Here is an 18,616-nt window from a genome sequence, read left to right as displayed (position 1 = left end):
TTCAATGCACATGTTTAGATTTAAGATTTTTAACAGGTTGATTACATGATTTTAAGTCTTTGTTCACTGCAATAAATGATTTTCAAGAAAAACATTTCTTAGTATTTTTGTATTGTTTTCCGTAAAAATATCTAAAAATTACTGAAATAGAAAAAAGGCAAAAACATCAAATGTAAGTGATTTTGTGCATAAAACGAGCAAAAAAAAATCTGCCAATGGGGTAAGCAAAAAAATCTTGAACATTTTTCTTAAACACTAAATTCAAGAAAAATTGTTTTATGATGTTAAATGATGTTTTATGCACAAAATCACTTAAATTTGATATTTTTGGTCTAAAAACTAGCCTTTTTTTCTTGGGTCATTTTGCTCATCATTTATTTAAGAATTTTTCGATATTTTTACTCAAAACGAGACCAAAATTTTAACTTAACTAAGAATTTTTTTTCTTGAAAATCATTTTTTGCAGTGTTAAACTCTGACAAATCATGTTAATGTTACCTTGCATTAGAGGTTGCCCCACATTCTTTCAATAGTATTAGTTTTTTCCACTGCCTGATTGTAATCAAGGTTATGCTCCATGGGTACCTCTCAAGTCGATGCAAAGGTCAAATAAGGGAGGGGGTTAAATTTGGCTGGTTAAAGGGGAGTTCAGGCACGGATGAAGGATTTGAAAGAGGTCAGAATGGTCAAAAACTAGACTAGTTCTGTCTCTCCAAATCAATACCAGCTGGATAGATGTAGGTTTTCAGGACATCTTATCACACTATGACCCACACATACAGTCATCTGCAACAGTCTTAGGCCACCATAAGATTAGTTGTTTTTGCAATGGTATAGTGAGCATATGTTATTATTTCTCAGTCTCTTTTGTTAGAATACAACCAGAAAATACAGGAAATTTGTATGCAGTATTAAAAAAACAGAAAACAATTTGAAAGTGTCAAGTATTTAGTGTGAATCTCTCCTCACACTTGAGCAATAGCAGGAACTTGCAGAATCTCTTAAACATAAATTAAATGTCAATTGTCACGAAGAGACTGCTTGACTAATATGTAAAGCTTCAAGCTACTATAACATTTTTCTTTTGTGCCATTTTAGGAGAAAAAATAAATTGCATCCGTCTTTTAAAAGAAAAAAAATGTTTAATATTTTGTATTAAAAAGATTTTTTTTAATTTTTAAGTATTTTGTACTTGAAGGAAAAGTTACGCAAGTCAATGAGAGGTAACTATCAGTTGATAAACAACATAAATCACAGAAGGATAGCCAACATGTCCTTATGGACTATGTGTCAAAGTTACTAAGCAATTAGTTACTGTAATTTAAAGTTTCCTTGAAAAAGTAAAGTAAGGGATTACTCATATTTTTCCAGTAATTTAATAACAGTTACTTCTGATGTAATTGAACTAAATACTTTTTATGGGCTGTAGATCAATTATACATAATACAATAGTAGATTTAACATAAAAATGTACAGTTTTTATGTATTCTTCTCACTTTAAATACTTTGTTGAGTTAATAAGAATAATGGTAACACTCAAGTTTCCAATTCTCACCATTAACTAGTTGCTATTAGCATTAATATTATTATTATTAATAAATAAAAATCACATATTAATGCCTGATTCTGAAGAATCTTTAATCCTTTCCAATTCCTACCAATACTACAACTTAATAACTACTTTAATAACTATTAATAAGCAGTAATTATTAGTATATTAAGGCAAAAGTAGTTAATAGTGACAATAAGACCTTAAAAAGTGTGACCAGAATAATGTATGTACTTTCATATTATTTATTCAAGCCATTTCAAGCCTATCTTTGCATCATTTACTAAGTAGTACTTAGAAAGTAATACGTCATAAATACATTTTATTACGGAGAGAGTAATTTGTACAGTAATCTAATTACATGATTGAAGATATAATTAGTAACTACTATTCAATAACTTTTTTTATTTAAGTAACTTAAACAACACTGGTCACAGTGAACAGGCCTTTGTTTTTCTAGAAATGCATGGATGGATGGCAGTATTCAAGGTCACAACACTCAAATCCACTCCAGGTCAAGGGGGATCTCACCCATAAACTTTAAACACAATGTCGGATCTCTCCAGTCTCATTATATTTGGTTTAATGCTGTGAGGTTGAGCTGGAAGGATTTCAAATTCCAGGAGTCTTATTTAAAGCCTTAAGAAGGCTTGTGTCTTTAATCTCATTGGTTGTGCTCTGAAAGGTTTGACTTTAGAATGGTTTATTAGGGGTTTCTACAGATTGCCATGAAAAATAAACAATGATCTGGTTGTCTCCTCGAACCATTATTATGCCTATTTTAGTGCAAAAAACTATTTGAAAATGTGCAGAAAATATCTATATTCGTCCAAATTGTGGTTGGTGGCTTTACATACCGGTCAAGCATGTATTTTTGTGTCCAGAATAAGCAGTGTTGTAAATCAGATCGTATGCTATTTATTTTCCATTTAAACAAGATTTTGATGAGGAAAAACTACTGTACAATAGTTTATACCTCATGATCTTCTGGTTGAGTCTGGTTTCTCCCAAGCTTTTATTCTCCACTGGAGTTTTTGTTTCTTGCCCCCGTCTGTCACCTTTGGCTTGCTCATTGGGATTTTGCTGATATATTAGGTTAAGGGTTAAGCTTTTAAAATTGACATCTCTTTTAATATAATGGTCCAGCTGCAACCTTATACTATTTTTTCTTATCTAATCTTGTAAAAATGGGTATAATATTTGCTTTTTAACTCTTTCCCCGCCATTTACTATTAAACTCGTCAATTAAGAGAAAACGCTTGCCTGCCAATGACGAGTTTTTACGGCAATCCATATTTCTGCTATTATCCACTTAGTGGCGCTCTTACCAACTTATAAACCATAAAGCATCCACTGATCCAAAAACAGTAAAGAGAAATCTGTGTATGTTTTGATTATCGCTTTGAATCTGATCTCTACACTGCAATAAATGATTTTCAAGAAAAAAAATCTTAGTATTTTTGTCTTGTTTTCAGTAGAAATATCTAAAAATTCTTATATTAAGATGCTTTTTCTTGATGAGCAAAACAACCCAAGAAAATAAGTCTAGTTTTTATACCAAAAATATCAAGTTTAAATGATTGTGTGCATAAAACAAGCAAAAAACTGCGAATTGGGTAAGGAAAAAAAATCTTGAACATTTTTCTTAAACACTAAATTCAAGAAAAATTTGCTTTCCCCATTTTGAGATTTTTTTTGCTTGTTTTATGCACAAAATCACGTAAACATGTTTATATATTTAAAGAAGAACATTTTCTAAAATGGATTAAACTTAAAAATCATATATTGTATTAATTTACATACAGATACAGCAGTGGGAACAGAACCTTGAGCGATTCAACATGGACCTGTTTCGCATTCGCTGCTATCTGGCCAGTCTGCAGGGTGGTGAGCTACCAAACCCCAAGAGTCTCCTGGCCACAGCCAGCCGTCCAACCAAATCTACACTGGCCCGTTTGGGAATCTTCTCTGTGTCCTCATTCCATGCACTGGTTAGATTTCTCTTAATTATCTTAAGTAATAAACTATTTTTATTTCATGTGAAAGTCATCATGTTGTGGCACTACACTTTTGTAGGAAGACACCATTTGCTTTTCCCAAAACTGGAGTACCTGTCTAGTTAAGTCTAGTTAATCTTGTCTGTCTTCTCATCATACAGATCTGTTCCAGGGATGAAGCCACAATGCGAAAGCGTTCTCTGTCTCTATGTCATCATGGTCGCTGTAAGAAAGGAGTCTTTTCTTCTCTCAAAAGCCTGGATACCCTTACCAAGCGGGGTCATGATAAAAAGTCTACTTTACAGGTACTTCACCCAACATGTCAAATTAAACCAGAATCTTAAAGGACCCGCATGTCGATTTTTAGCGGCATCTAGCTGTGAGATTGTGAATTGCAACAAGCTGCTCATTCCACAGCTCACTGCGCCCTTTTGAAACGCATAGAGAAGCTACGGTAGCCGCTACAGGACAAACATGTCATCGTCTGAAACAACAACATAGTGTCAAAACCCAAAACCCTAAAGTCATAATAAACAATAAAATTGCATATTTTATCTCTATATATGTATATGTATCTGATAAATAATGTTAACTCTTTCCCCTCCATTGATGAGATATCTCACCAATTAAGAGAAAACGCTTCCCCGCCAATGACGAGATTTTCCGTCTTTCCGCAATACCGCTATTATCCACCAGGTGGCAACTTTTTAAACCCGGAAGTATTGCCCTATGGCAAGCTGCTGCATGTCCGTGTCTGTTTTAAAGATCGCTCTGAATGGGATCTCTATGAAAAGTCCGTCACAAAAATGGAATTATCTCTGCTTTTTGCTCAAAATATGGTGTTTTTGCAAAAACCTACCCATATTCAAAAGCTGATTGCAAAAGAACCACTAAAGGTAGGATGAAACAGTTTTTTTTGTTTGAAAGCAGAGGGTCTGTTCTTTCATTTGATATATTGTATGTTTATATATTTAAAGAAGAACATTTTCTGGAAGGCATTAAACTTTGGTGAAAATCATGAAAAATGCTGGCGCTGGCTGGCAACTTTTTTTAAAAACGCTGGCGGTGAAAGAGTTAAGCTCATTTAAATGAAAATGAGCTTAACAGAATAAGAGAAAGATGATAAACATATTGAACAAGATCTCAAACAACAAGATTTCATTTAATAATTTTTGCAATCATATCTTGAATTATATGGGCATTTGTTTACAGTTTGATGATATTTTTGACACAATCCCTCATTGATTTCTGATCCAGCATGTAACAAAAGAAATCTAATTAGAATTAAGTTACGCTACTAATTTCATGTAAAGTTTTATTTTATATAACATTAATGATAAAAACAAATAAATGAGACAATGCCCCGGCAATTTAGTGATATCACTGCAGTTGTGATCTTGAGATAAAATCTACCAAGACCTTCAAAAACCACCGGTCTCAAGTATTACAACTCCAATGAGTCTTTTGCAGTTCATGGCCACTCATTAAAAGTGTTCGTTTAGTAATATTAAATTAATTTATTCATCTTTAAATAAGATAAAGGCAGCTGTTTATGTAGTCAGTCGATGGAAAGGCACCCAATGCCTTGACCCAATGGGGTAAAAGCTAGAAGGTCACTGGGACAGCCGGTCTCTGTCATTGATTCCCTGTCTTTCCTGACATGTAATGGGAAACCCTGCCGACTTGGTTAACAAGCCCCAATATCATTTCACGCCACAGAAGGCACACATAGGTGTGGAAACAGACCGAGGGAGAAATATATGATGAATTATTAAAAGCCATATGTGGTAAACTGCAGCTTGCTGTACTCTACCCCCGCAGCGACACACAGATGGTTTGTATAAGAGCCCAATGTTAGGTGATAAATATTAAACAGGCCGACCTGACCATCAAATCTTTTATCACCCGCTGTTCTCTTACTTTCTCTTTATCTCCGTTTAACTCATGTTTGGTCTTGCTTTCACGAACAAGCAAATTATTGGTTACTTGTTTATGACAGGAATCCTGTTGAACGATATTTTTACGATATTTTGTGGTCTTTTATTTGAGTCAGATAAAAGAGCTATGAGCAGTCTATACTTGATCTTTATATATATTTAGTGTGCAATGTCGTATGCAATCATCCTGAAGACTTACAGTATACAGACCCCTATCTACATCCCAACAATGCTTATCAGGTGAATGTTTTTGTAGGGATTGTTTCTCATTTCAAAAGCAAAGAGCATTGTGTTTAGCAGCGCAAAATTACTCATTAAAATGTATACCTTGTAATGGACTGTAAGTCGCTTTGGATACATCTGTCTGCCAAATGCATAAATGTAAATGTAAGTCTTCAAGCCACAGTGGAAAAATGCCGTTTTTAATAAAAAAGACTATTTTGGTGCACAAGCTATATATGTATAATACCATCTTTGTATGATTTAGTATTAATGTAGTCATTTGCCTGCTGTAATGTTTGTATTCATGGCTCTGTTCTTTGTGGCAAATGATCCTGAACATTTTTATTTTCCTCCTCTGTCATTTCAGATCTTTGACAGTGATATTGGAGGACATCAAGACACAAATCCATTTGGTTTTGAGGTACAATACTGCCTATAGATATTCATATAAATATATAGTATCCCACTAATATACAGTATTGTGCAGAAGTCTGGCCACCACCAGATTTGTTGTTTTAAAGTTTGTTTTAATGATCATTAATATTTATTTTTCACGTGCACAAAATGCACAGGATCCTGGGTTCCCGCTATTGCTCACGTGTAGGAGGAGATCACACTAAACACTTTTTGTCTTATTTTTAACACTGCACAAAAATTTCCTAATAAATTATCCTAATAAAGAGAATTATATATGGTCACTATGCCATTGCAAAAACAAATAATATAATGATGGCATGGTGGCCTATGACTTTTTTGGTACTGTAGGTATAATAAATGTAAAATATTTAATTACACCAAGTACACAAAATATTTTAGTGACATTTTAAAAGAACCTTTTTTTTGTAGAGAAAACTGTAGTTTATTTAAATTTACTTTCAATTTCAATTTTCAATTTTAAACATGTTTTGGTAATGAATTGGGTTAAAGGCACAATATGTAGGATTTTCATCACTAGAGGTCACTATTTCCCAATAACACAATAACAAAGGTGAAGCTTAATTAAATCACAGAAATTTAGGATAGCATAAAAGGACAACAATTAAGGGAGACAAGGAACGAGACATTATTTTAAATAGGATTTGTTTCCTGGATTTTCAAAATCTTGGGACCTTTTGGTATAATGTTAAGTACGCATTTCACACTGTGCACGTGGTTTTTGGATATTGTGGCTTCAGTGCTTGATAAAAGAGATCAGTGTATATAGTAAGGTCGGCGTATGTTTTTAATTGTTTCAAATCGAAGTGCGGCATTTTTCTCTGCGTTGAGAACTGAGAGTTGAAAAATATTCAAGCTCAGCTCGTCAATGTCAGTTCTCACACAGCCGTCCAATCACAGTGGAGAAGGGGCGGGACAAATATCACAACAACCAACCGACCAATTGTGCAACGACTGATAAACAAAGCAGAAGTATCATAGCAAAAAAAAAACATAGCTGAATAAAACTTGCAATCGGCTGAAATAAAGCTGTCCACCGGGCGTTTTCAGCCGCGTAAAAAAGCTTTGGTGTGCACGCCCCTTATGCTGCATGCACACCAAACATGAGGCGTTGCGTTCCTCGCTCTATATTACTCGTGGGATTTAACTTCATGCCAAAATTCATGCAAATTTTTCTCTTGAGCTGAATATTTTCAATTTGCGTCATTCGCATCGTGCCACGCGAGTTAGAATCTATTCGTGTCTTTTCATTAACTTTGTATGTTATCTACTTGTGCAAATTGTTAAATTCGCGTTGGGTGTGTACGCCCATTTAACTGATCATTTATTTCTAAATTACAAACAAGCTTATTACAGAGTTTAGTAGGAAAATATTTACCACCATTAGAGGATGTTCATATTATGAATTTAATCCAAATGTAAATACATACATTGTTGTCATGATCATACCACGGTGCTGGCATTTTTCTTTAACCATCTTTAGCCACAGTCTACAAAGCACTAAACACCACTTTCGTAGTTTTCATTAAAATGAATCTGTTCTGTGAATGTTGACACGTGTTGTTGAAGTTTGTGACTTTCCTCTCAAAGTGGCTGTTCTTCACAAAATGCCAATTAAGTTTTCTGTATAACCTCCATAACCATGATAACCTAGCCCATGATGAACCACATTAAGATTTCTGTGTTAGTAGTTGCTAAGAGGAACACCGTTGAAGGATATTTTTGACCGAAAGAGTATTTTCTCCATAATTCCATTTTTAGCACGTCCTCTGTGGAGGTTAAGACTCCATAAACGGTTTTCCCACTTTGAAGAGGAAAGTTTGAATCAGGGTTTTGGTGCTGATGGGTGTATGCTGGGTTGTTGCCCTTGGCTCCTGTTTTGGAAAGTTGACCGTTACTTTGTTGAATGAATGCACAGTCATTCTGCAGTTGGTCAGAGCTCGGCTCACACCCCTGACTGTGCATACAGGGGGTTATACAACCTTTTCTTAAGTATCTCTGTTTTCCAATGCTATTACTTCATGTAGTAAAATGTGTAGACAGTCTGTTCCTGAGGACCTTGACATGTTTTCTCCGGTGTGTGAAGGATGGGCATGTTTGTTTCCAATGCCAAGGATGTAATTCCCAAATGAAAGAATCACAGTGTTTGATTTTAAATGACGCATCCATATGCAAGAATAAAATAATAACACTAAACAAGTGGTCTGTGAGTCATGGATAAAGTCAACACTTTAGTTTATGTAGTTATAAAGCCATGTAAATACTTACAAGGATTCAAGGAAGAGTTGTTAAAATTTATTCCATTCACTCTTTCTTGGTGTAAGTGTAAATATTGAAAATCAGTTTCTGTTTAGACACATACAGTACCTTTACTGTATACTGCAGACAAGTTTTAAACTTTCCACCAGTTATGACCAGGAAAAAGATTCACTTTTATTATGACAACATTTCTCAATTTATGTTGCCACAACATAACATGCCATTATAAAGCCTGTTACATGTTTTTATTTGGCCATTTAAAAAATATAAAGATCAATAAGTGAAACATCAAACATTTTAAAGTTAGCATTATAACCTTAACCTCCTAAGACCCGAGCTTTGGTTTGTCTTTTTTCAGATTTCTTCCAGCTATTTTGGGGTCTGGAGGACCAATACATTTAATAACCAAATATTTTTCTTTGAACATGAAGCAGTGTAATTGTCCATGTTTGTGTACAACAGGTTCCAGTTACACAGAATTAAGTATTATGGTGCAAACAAAAAAAAAGTCTTAGGAGGTTGAACATTTTCCTTAATTATGTGTGGTTTTATTATATTAAAGTGTCCGCCACACAGTATCTGCATAAATGTATATAAATATAAATGTATGACTGTGAGGAAATTTGTGACAAATGCTCTGCTTTTGAAGATAAATAAAATCCCAGAATTCCAATTTTATAAAGATATAAATTAAATATGACAATTGATTCCAATTTTATAAAGATTTCAATTTAAAAATAAAACTTTAGGTCAAACCAAAGGTATAATATCCTTTAAGTAAAAAAATACGCTAAAACAATGTTGAATTCTTTACATCTATTGCTGAAAGTTATTGTCATCCTAAATTATTGTCATTCTCTTGTTTTATTTTACAGCGGCTGAATAGTTCAGCTAATATTTACTCAATTGTACCCCCTGAAGGCAGACAATGGGATTACAGCCAAGATACCTCAACCTGTGTCTATATGCCAAACTACCAGACTGTTACACTTCATCTGAAAAATCATCACACTGTCTCGGACGTCTTGACAGAAGCCTGCAGGGTAAGATACATTCTGTCCTTATAGATGTGAGTCATTTATTTATTAATAATCATTTGTAATTATTTTAATTGAAAATTATTTAAAAATGTATCTGTCCCCATAATAAAATAATTATTTAGTTCATATCTACATATTCAGTGCATATTTGTGGCAAGTTTGTGAAACATTTCCAAAAACATGGACTGTACACATGGCTTGTGGTGGGTAGTGCCCCATTTTTAAAGCTCCAAAAAGTGCATCCATTCATCAAAAAACTAATTCATACCTGTCTTCAGAAGTAAAGCAATGGGTTTTTGTAACGTTGTGACAGGCATCTCTCTCATGAACACGCATACAGTGTAGTTTGTAAAGCTTTAAAAATGGGGCACTATCCAATGCCATTATAAAGCTAAAAAGAGCCTGGATATTATTTCATATAAAAGATGAAAGTCATATACACCTAGGTCTGTAAAATATGGGCTAATTATCATTTAGTGCTGAACTTTTCCTTTAAAAGCTTATAATTCATCACTAGATGTGAGAACAGTTTGGTTTACAGAGATAAAGCCTGTTGTAATGCACTTTTAATTTAATTTGTCGTATTAGCAGCAAGTTTAATTTCTTAAGTCGTACTGGGAAATTTAAAATTGCTCTTTCTTAGCTCAAGGGCCTGGACCCCTACATGCACAGTTTAAGGCTGAGAAGATATGTAGGAGAAAGAATGGAAATATCTACACCGTCAGATGATGAACTTCTGCAGGACTTGGTAAGAGATATTTCATTATATCTTCATGTTGCTGGATCTCAGTCTAGTTTATAAAGATCAGTGGTGGTGAAATGAGTGTGCAATAATCAAAGCTGCTTTTTTCCCTAGTCATACGAGGAGCTTGAGGTCGGTCAGCTGAACACATACACACTGCGGATGTCTCGACCAAATCTAACTATAGACTTTGGTAAGCACGTAATTGCAAAGTGGTACTTAAAACCTCACAGGGACCTTTGGTGCTTGTTCACAGTTTCTAACTGTATCTTTTTTTCTTATCCACAAGGGTTTGCTGTTGCAGGCTATGTAGACCGCCTGAAAAACAGTCGTATCGCTGTCAGTGAAGTTCTCCCTGATGGGCTTGCTTTCAGCGAAGGTACTTGTCCTGTGATGTTGTAGCTTTTATCTCTGAGGTTATGTAGGTTATGTTTGAAACAGCTGGAAGATGTTTGATCTTTTTAGATACAAAGACCAACCACTTCTTCTGCATCAAAGAATATACTTTATGTATACTTTATATAGTTCATATAACAAATACATGAAGAGTTCAGAAGCAAAAGCTGCTAAACGCCACCTCTGTCAAAAATGAGATAATGATATTGAATGAATAATTTGATAATTTCATCAAATAATTTCGCTTCTAATGGGCTTAACCCCGGCCTAAGACTGTTCAGAAATATCACTTTGTTGGTTGAATCCAAAACATCCGGCCGCTTTTCAGCAAAATCCTCAAAGTGGGATTTGCGAGCGATCGTGGATTACATTCAAACTTGAGTCCCTTGTGAGTATTTGGACCTGAATACAACTCGAATGTGGCAGCCACATCCATCACAGCGCCCTCTAGTGTGTGGTTCAGTTTTCTCTTTTTTACCTTTTAAATTCTAACTTTTATCATTTGCAATGTTTCTAGTTGCATCTTTTTTGTGATTTTGCAAATGTTTACTATGTCTTGTCCAATAAACCTAGAAATGGAAAAAACACACGCATGCACTTAGAGGGTTTTGCAGTGAAAGTCAAATTTGCTAAATACCAATAAAATGACTAAAGTGACATTTGTGAAAATAATGCATTTCAATAACTAACTAATAACATTTTCATTGCCATTAAATTAAATTACTTAAACAAAACATAAGAGCCTGATCACAAATGCTCAGTTAAAAGAAAACATGCACTTAGAGGGTTTTGCATCTGAACTCTTTCATCATTATAACCTTTCTTATTGTTAATAACTGATTAATTTGATATTATTTTTAGGTCTAAGACCTGGTGATGAGATATTGGTTCTGAATGGCTATGAGGTGTCCTCTCTGGATCTATCACTGATCCAGACTTTATTTAGCGGCGAGACTCTCAGCCTGACTGTGAAACGTCATCCGTCCTCCGTGCAACGCGATACAGATACTCCAAAAACACTGTCTGTGCGGAGACATGACTTCAGAAACCACCATCGAGCCAAATCCTCAGCAGGTATTGAAAACATAAATGCAAATAAACATACTTAACTCATTCCCTGACAGACTTTTTTGTGCTTTTCACAAAAGTTTCACAAAATGCCTTCCAGGAAAATATATTAAAAATACAAATATATCAAACAAAAGAACAGACCCTCCGCTTTCAAACAGACAAAAAGGGGAAAAACGTTTCATCTTATCTTCATTTATTCTCTTTTTATAACCTCTTAAATATGAGTAGTTTATTTTAAAAATGCAAAATTTTAAGCAAAAAGGTAAAATAATTGCATTTTTGTAAAGGAATTTTGTTAGAGATCAGATTGAAAACGATTATCAAAACATACACAGAGTTTAAAATGAATTAAATTAGTTTTTGCTTCGTTTTTTATAAAGTGGGTAAGATCGCCATCAAGTGGATAATAGCGGAATTACAGATTACCGTAAAAACTCGTCAGGAAAGTGTTGTTGGCAGGGAAATGTTTTCTTTTAATTGACGAGATAATTTTTCAATGGTGCAGAAAGAGTTAAATACATTCATGTTGCCTTTAAACTGAATATGAATCAAATCTTACCTTACTTAATTTCATAATAGACTTTCTGGTCAGTTTCAGTGACTGACGATATTACCTTTTCATCATTTACACTGCATCTGCTGGTCATTTTTTTTATTTCTTGTCAAATTGTCCTGTTTTACTCAGAATATATAACTAAATTGGGTTACACGCCATACTCGAATGGGTACTTTTAAACACGTTTACTATTGAACACTTTACATGTGGTTTCAGTGCTTGTGCGGTCCTCTTTCTTAAGCATTTGTGCTTGCACTACATACATATAGATGTGCGTACACGCGGTAAACATGGTACAGTAAACATGACAGCTAGTGAGAACTAGACTATTGCTTTCCTGTTAAAAATGCGTTTCTGGTAATGTGATATTGTTTGCTGACAATGTTACAGTGGTCAACTGCACGTATTTGCAAAATGTATATTTCAATGTCAGGGAAAGTTGATCATGAAGTGTTAAACTATAAATGCTAGGTGTTTCTAAAAAAATACTACAATGTGATACATTTTTTGATCAAACATGGCCTAAATTGATCTGTGACAACTTTCTACTTGTTATGCATATAGAGTCAATTTTGTAGACATTGTCACACCTCACCCTAAAACTTCCTCCTCAGCTTCCTCTAAACAGACTGTTGTTTGTACTGACTCAGTCGTTTGTCAAACTAATTAAGAGACAACAGTAAATACAGCGAGGTTAAGCGGTGGATAAGTGAGCTCTGCTGGTTTTAGACTTACCTGGTAGGTGTATGATAGCTTATTTTAAATGCACTTTATGATGGTGGACAGACAATATATTGAGGATATGACACATTTTTGCTTAGATGTGAAGTCTGTTAAACATTCATTTTTTAACAAATGTAAACTTTATTCATGATAGTTTTGCAAGAAGAGTTCAGTAATGTTTGTTTGTATTGGAGTATTACAACAATAGTATAAATATATGATAATCGACGTGAAGCAAAGTGTCTTTTATCACACTGAAGGGGCTTATTTTGCGAATTTGCAGCATTTGGGTTACTGTGTGTTATAGCAAAAGTAAGAATGTCATGACTGGCCAATCAGAATCTAGCATTTAATAAGACGTATGTGTGTAATTAATATAAAATATTGAATATGTTTTACAAAAATAAATGGGTAAATCATATCGACATTAAAGGGACACTTCACTTTAAAACAATATATGCTCATTTTCCAGCTTCCCTAGGGTTAAACATTTGATTTTTACCATTTTGAAATCCATTCATCTGATCTCCGGGTCTGGCGGTACCACTTTTAGCATAGCTTAGCATAATCCATTGAATCTGATTAGACAATTAGCATTGCGCTCAAAAATAACCATAGAGTTTCGATATTTTTCCTATTTAAAACTTGACTCTTCTGTAGTTACATCGTGTACTAAGACCAACGGAAAAGTAAAACTTGCGATTTTCTAGGCCGATATGGTTAGGAACTATACTCTCATTCTGGCGTAATAATCAAGGACTTTGCTGTCGTACCATTGGTGCAGCAGGCGCAGTGATATTACGCAGTGCCTGAAAAAAGTCCTCTGTTCTTGAAAGTTACTAAGGGGACTATTTTCAGCTGCTGCGTAATATCATTGCGCCTCCTGCAGCCACAGTACGGCAGCAAAGTCCTTTATTATTACGCCAGAATGAGAGTATAGTTCCTAACCATATCGGCCTAGAAAATCGCAACTTTTAATTTTCTGTCGGTCTTAGTACATGATGTAACTACAGTCAAGTTTTAAATAGGAAAAATATCGAAACTCTTTAGTTATTTTTTAGCGCGATGCTAATGGTCTAATCAGATTCAATGGATTATGCTAAGATATGCTAAAAGTGGTACCGCCAGACCCGGAGATTGGCTAAATAAATTCCAAAATGGTAAAAATCTAATGTTTAACTCTAACCCTACAGTCACATTAGCTACAAAAGTGAACGACACCGAGCGACACACACTCGCTTGATGGGCGTTCCTTGGCTAGTTTCCAAAAGCGGTATCAAAAGTCACTTTAGAGGTATTGTTAAGTTACAAGAACGGTGTTTTTGGATTTAAAAGTATTTATTTCTCGATAAAAGTAACAAAATATATGAGATAAAATGCCAAACTTATCAGATATATACATAAATACGCATTTTCCGCCATCTTGAATTATTTTCTCAGACTCGACCACAGACCTACGTCACGCTGCTCCTTCACTTCGATTGGCAGTCGCTTTGTCGCATCGCTCAGCATTTGCATAAAATAGCCTGCTTGTCTATTTTGGCCCCGCCTTGCACGCGCAGCGGCGAGCTCGTCGCTTGTCGCTGGCAAACGGCCACTTCCATTGAAAATGAATGGTAGCCTGTCGCTCTGTCTCTGTCGCTTGTAGCTAATGTGACTGGGGGGTAAGGGAGCTTGAAAATTAGCATATTTAAAAAGAAAATGGAGTGTCCCTTTAAGGAAGAATTGTATTGAAGTATTAGATTGTATAGTTGTACTGAACTTGGCCTGGTACTAGTACTAGCATCTCTAGCCTTTATCTTATATTACTGTAGCCGTTGTTGTACCCTTTCACAACATCCTTAACTACTGCATCATATTACCGCACCTCGACAAAATGCAACAGAGATTGCTTAATGTTATTTTGGACAAAATAAAGAGGAAATTAAACATGTGTCGAATGATAAAGCAATTTTTGTGAAGAACAATGTGTCGTTTTTTTGTGATTAGTTGCATAGTTGTTATAGTTAAATTAAAGCTTATTTCACAGCCCTTATGTGACATTTCATCTAAGCTTAAGACACGGACATTAAATTTGTGTGTATATGAACAGAGAAGTAGTCGTGATGACATCTGTAACGACAAGGAATACAGTATAAGGGGTGGTTCACAGTGTGCAGAAATATGTTATTTTTGATATGCAAGCACGCTCAAATAGAGAACTGCGTGTTTTTTCCAGGCGCATCCGCACCGCAGGTCATGTGACAAGAACCAACCAATCAGCTTTACTCTTTGCGTACAGTATCAATATTGTGTCATGTAAACATTGTATTATTATGTATCAACTCAAGATGTAGGAAAAGCTGATCATAACTGTACAGGTATAAACAGGACGAATGTTTTGACACTACTGTATCTTAACATGGTCATATAACTCAAACTAAACTACTGTATGTACAAATACTCACTATAATATTCTGTATGCAGTGTAGCAAAATGTTGTAGCATTAATTTGATTTGTTTTATCATCTTTAGCTGTGTGTAAGATCCAAAGTCAATAATGATTTATTGTTTATTTGTATGTATTAACAGAAATGCATGAATTAAAATATAAAATGAACATATGTTTGACTCTCCTCAGATGTGTCTTGTGTGGCAGAAATCTTGTCTGTAACTGATAATGATAATCAGCACAACATCCATCGAACAGTGCAGTACAGTAAGGTAAGGACTACTTTAATATTCAAATTATTCATTTCAAACCCTTGATAGTTTTCTAAATGATAGAAAAGTGTGTGTATGCACAAATGTGTGTGTGTGTGTGTAGCAGCTGCATTGTCAAAACTCATCTGCCAGTATTCGTTATCGCTTAGTATTTAGCCTCTTCATGAATCTTTGGCATTTGCACGTCTTGCTTATTACTGTCAATAACACATGAGCTTGTATTTATGCCAACGGCTAAATACAGTCAAGCTAACACACATTTGTGACCAAGGACAGCTCATGTTGATCATCATCATCACACACTGTGATAAAGGTTGTCATTCAGACATGTATGTATGCCCTGTGGAAAGGACCAGCATTAGTGAAACACCAGTATGTTTTTGTATTTTTTGGATCCTGTTCTCCGGGATATGTTGGTGGTTTGCTGGTGTCCCGACAGGCTTCTTTATTCACTTCTCTAGCAAGTCTTCCTTAGCAAGTTAGCTTTACCAAAAAGTCATGCATTTTTCATAGAAATGAATACTAGTCAGGGCATCCAATGTCTCTAAGAGTTTTGCACAGTGCAGTGCTGTATGTGCGTATTTGTTTGTGTTTACTTGCATACACAACATAATAAAAAATCCTGCTTTCTTCCACTGCGTTTGGAGTTGTTACAGATGTTTTTTTATATAAGTATAGTTAAAAGAGCTGGGTCTTCATTTTATTCGTCTGCTTTAATCTTTTTGTATATGGTCTGTATACAGTAAATGAAGGAATCCATAGAGATGTATTTCTCTTTGATTCGGGTGGCTTTAGTGTTTGGCTTGCTCTTCTCTTGATGTGCAAATGGATTATTAAAAGCCTTGTGTTGATAAATCATGCTGCTCATTGCTTACAACAGGACACAAATAAATAAACTTAAAATTAAAATTTTAGGGCAGTTTAATTCATGTGGACAGTTGGACCTTTGGGTGCATTTATTTACAAGTTATAACAGCCACAGTATATTGTCATTTATATAATACCAGTCCTTCCAGAAAAATGCAGAGTTTTTGTTTGATTGTTGCGAGCAAAAATCCTTGATCTTGTGGCACGTTTTCTTAAAAAATATGATGGAATATGCTGGATTTTTATGCAATGAAATTGCGGGAACTTGCCAAAACTGTGGGAACTTGCAAAAACTGTTTGCAGCTTTTCATTGATGTTCAGGTCGCATAGTTACATCACTTCCTAACATTCCCATGACAACAGGGGACATGGCTGCGCATGTGTGAAGTAAATGTAACATTTTTCTTTTTGTTGTGAAAATGCAGGGATTATGAAATCATGCAACCCCAACATATTTCGCGAGCAGAAATCTGCAATTTATGTGGCAAAAGTGCGGCATTTTTTAAAAATGCGGCCCCCACATAAATATGCAGACTTTTTCTCTGGAGGGACTGTAATACACATTATAGGCAGGCTTTTTTGTTTGGGTTATTGAAATCTTGGGTATTATGGAGCTGTTTTGCTTGTTAAACTTCTGTTGTTGTGTTATAAGAGGAGGTGGATTGGAGGAAAGAGAATTAGTTTTTATTGTTTTCAGTGTCTCTGTGGGCTGTTTAAAACAGTTCATAATATTTTAGCATCTGGGTCTATGAGTTGCTGATTTAATATTTTTGGCTAATGTGACAGAGACACACTGTGAGTTGCTTCTGGTTGTAGCTATTTAGAAATGGAAAGCATGGCTTTAATGAAAAAGATGCCCTTGGGATCACAAACATTATGACAGCCATGACATTTAGGAATCATTTCTCTCTCAGTACAGATATATTTAAACTAGTAATTAAACAGAATTGAATTTATACTGATTTTAATACAAAAAAAAAACATTGTGTTTGAAAAGAGTGCTTTTTGTTACTCTATTACAGAGGTAGGATTTTTCAGAATATAACCTTGACGTTTGTTTATGCAATTTATCCAAGATATTGCATTTCCAGTGTGATTCAACTGTGCGTTCGTGTGTTTTATACCACAGGGCTGTTGAAAGCTTCATTCTGATTGGTTGACAAATGTCTAAGGGTGTGCATTATTTTTCAGTAAACGCACAGCTATGAAGTAGTTCCAGGTCTGTGGACCGTATTGCAGTTCCATATCACTACGCCAAGTTTAACGGAAATACTGGATTTATTTAATTTTAAAAATAAAGCATAAATATATGTGTGGTAGCGAAAGAAATTAAATGAAAAGTATCAGTAAAATAATTAAAAATACAGTAAATAAACATTGATTGCCCTCGGTGTAACAGAAATGACGCAACGTCAGGTGTGCATTTATTTACAAATAATTCAATGGCCTGTTGTCAATTATTCCTTACAAAGTATGCAAGTGTGCATTCATATGCTATATAGAGTTGAAAGAAGCAATTTTCTTTGTACATTAATTACTTTTATATATGAAACACTACATCTTAATTCCATTAACTTTATGTGACTGCAAAGACAACACATTGTTGTTGATGCAAGATTAGTGCTTCCATTAGACTTGATGAAACTGTGGTTTACATGATTTTAATTCAAGTATTCAGCAATCGATGTGTCTGAAATATAAGTTTGTGTGGTTTGTAATGCTCTGTTATGTGCGTTGCCATTGTTGAAGAGTTTGTTTGTGCTTTCCAAACTCATCCAACATTTTAATGTGATGAATTTTGAGTGCTGTCGGACTTAAGTTATGTAATAACTTTTAAAGGCATCTTTTTCATCATATATCTTTAACGCTGTAACCAATATAGACATTTAAAAGGACACATCAGTGGTCTAAACAGTAGTTTTTCAGTATACAGTGCTTAACAAATGTATTAGTCTCAAAGATCATCCAGCATCATGAAGTGCTTTAATGTGGACTCTTTACTTTTCAGATTTTATGTAAATTTTAGGGTTTGTGATATCACTAACTGCAGTTTAAAAAGTGGATTCAGAATCAACTTCATATGGACATCTGACATCTGAATAAAAAATTATTAACAATT

General features: G+C 34.6%; 1 protein-coding gene across 3 annotated transcripts in view; it reads left to right on the top strand.

Annotated features, from left to right (window-relative positions):
• LOC135777886 (rho guanine nucleotide exchange factor TIAM2-like) overlaps positions 1-18,616 on the top strand; it is a 90,817-nt gene that overhangs the window by 44,520 nt on the left and 27,681 nt on the right. For all 3 annotated transcript variants that reach the window (XM_065288157.2, XM_065288155.2, XM_065288156.2), the window contains exons 7-15: positions 3,355-3,540; positions 3,708-3,851; positions 6,073-6,126; positions 9,275-9,442; positions 10,083-10,187; positions 10,296-10,374; positions 10,471-10,560; positions 11,439-11,651; positions 15,548-15,630. In XM_065288157.2, the coding sequence (XP_065144229.2) occupies positions 3,355-3,540; positions 3,708-3,851; positions 6,073-6,126; positions 9,275-9,442; positions 10,083-10,187; positions 10,296-10,374; positions 10,471-10,560; positions 11,439-11,651; positions 15,548-15,630 (1,122 nt within the window). The remainder of the gene's footprint in view (positions 1-3,354; positions 3,541-3,707; positions 3,852-6,072; positions 6,127-9,274; positions 9,443-10,082; positions 10,188-10,295; positions 10,375-10,470; positions 10,561-11,438; positions 11,652-15,547; positions 15,631-18,616) is intronic.

This window comes from Paramisgurnus dabryanus, chromosome 17, assembly GCF_030506205.2.
Source record: "Paramisgurnus dabryanus chromosome 17, PD_genome_1.1, whole genome shotgun sequence".
NCBI lineage: Eukaryota > Metazoa > Chordata > Actinopteri > Cypriniformes > Cobitidae > Paramisgurnus > Paramisgurnus dabryanus.
Note: the sequence above shows the minus strand (reverse complement) of the source record. Positions and strands in the feature narration are given on the sequence as shown.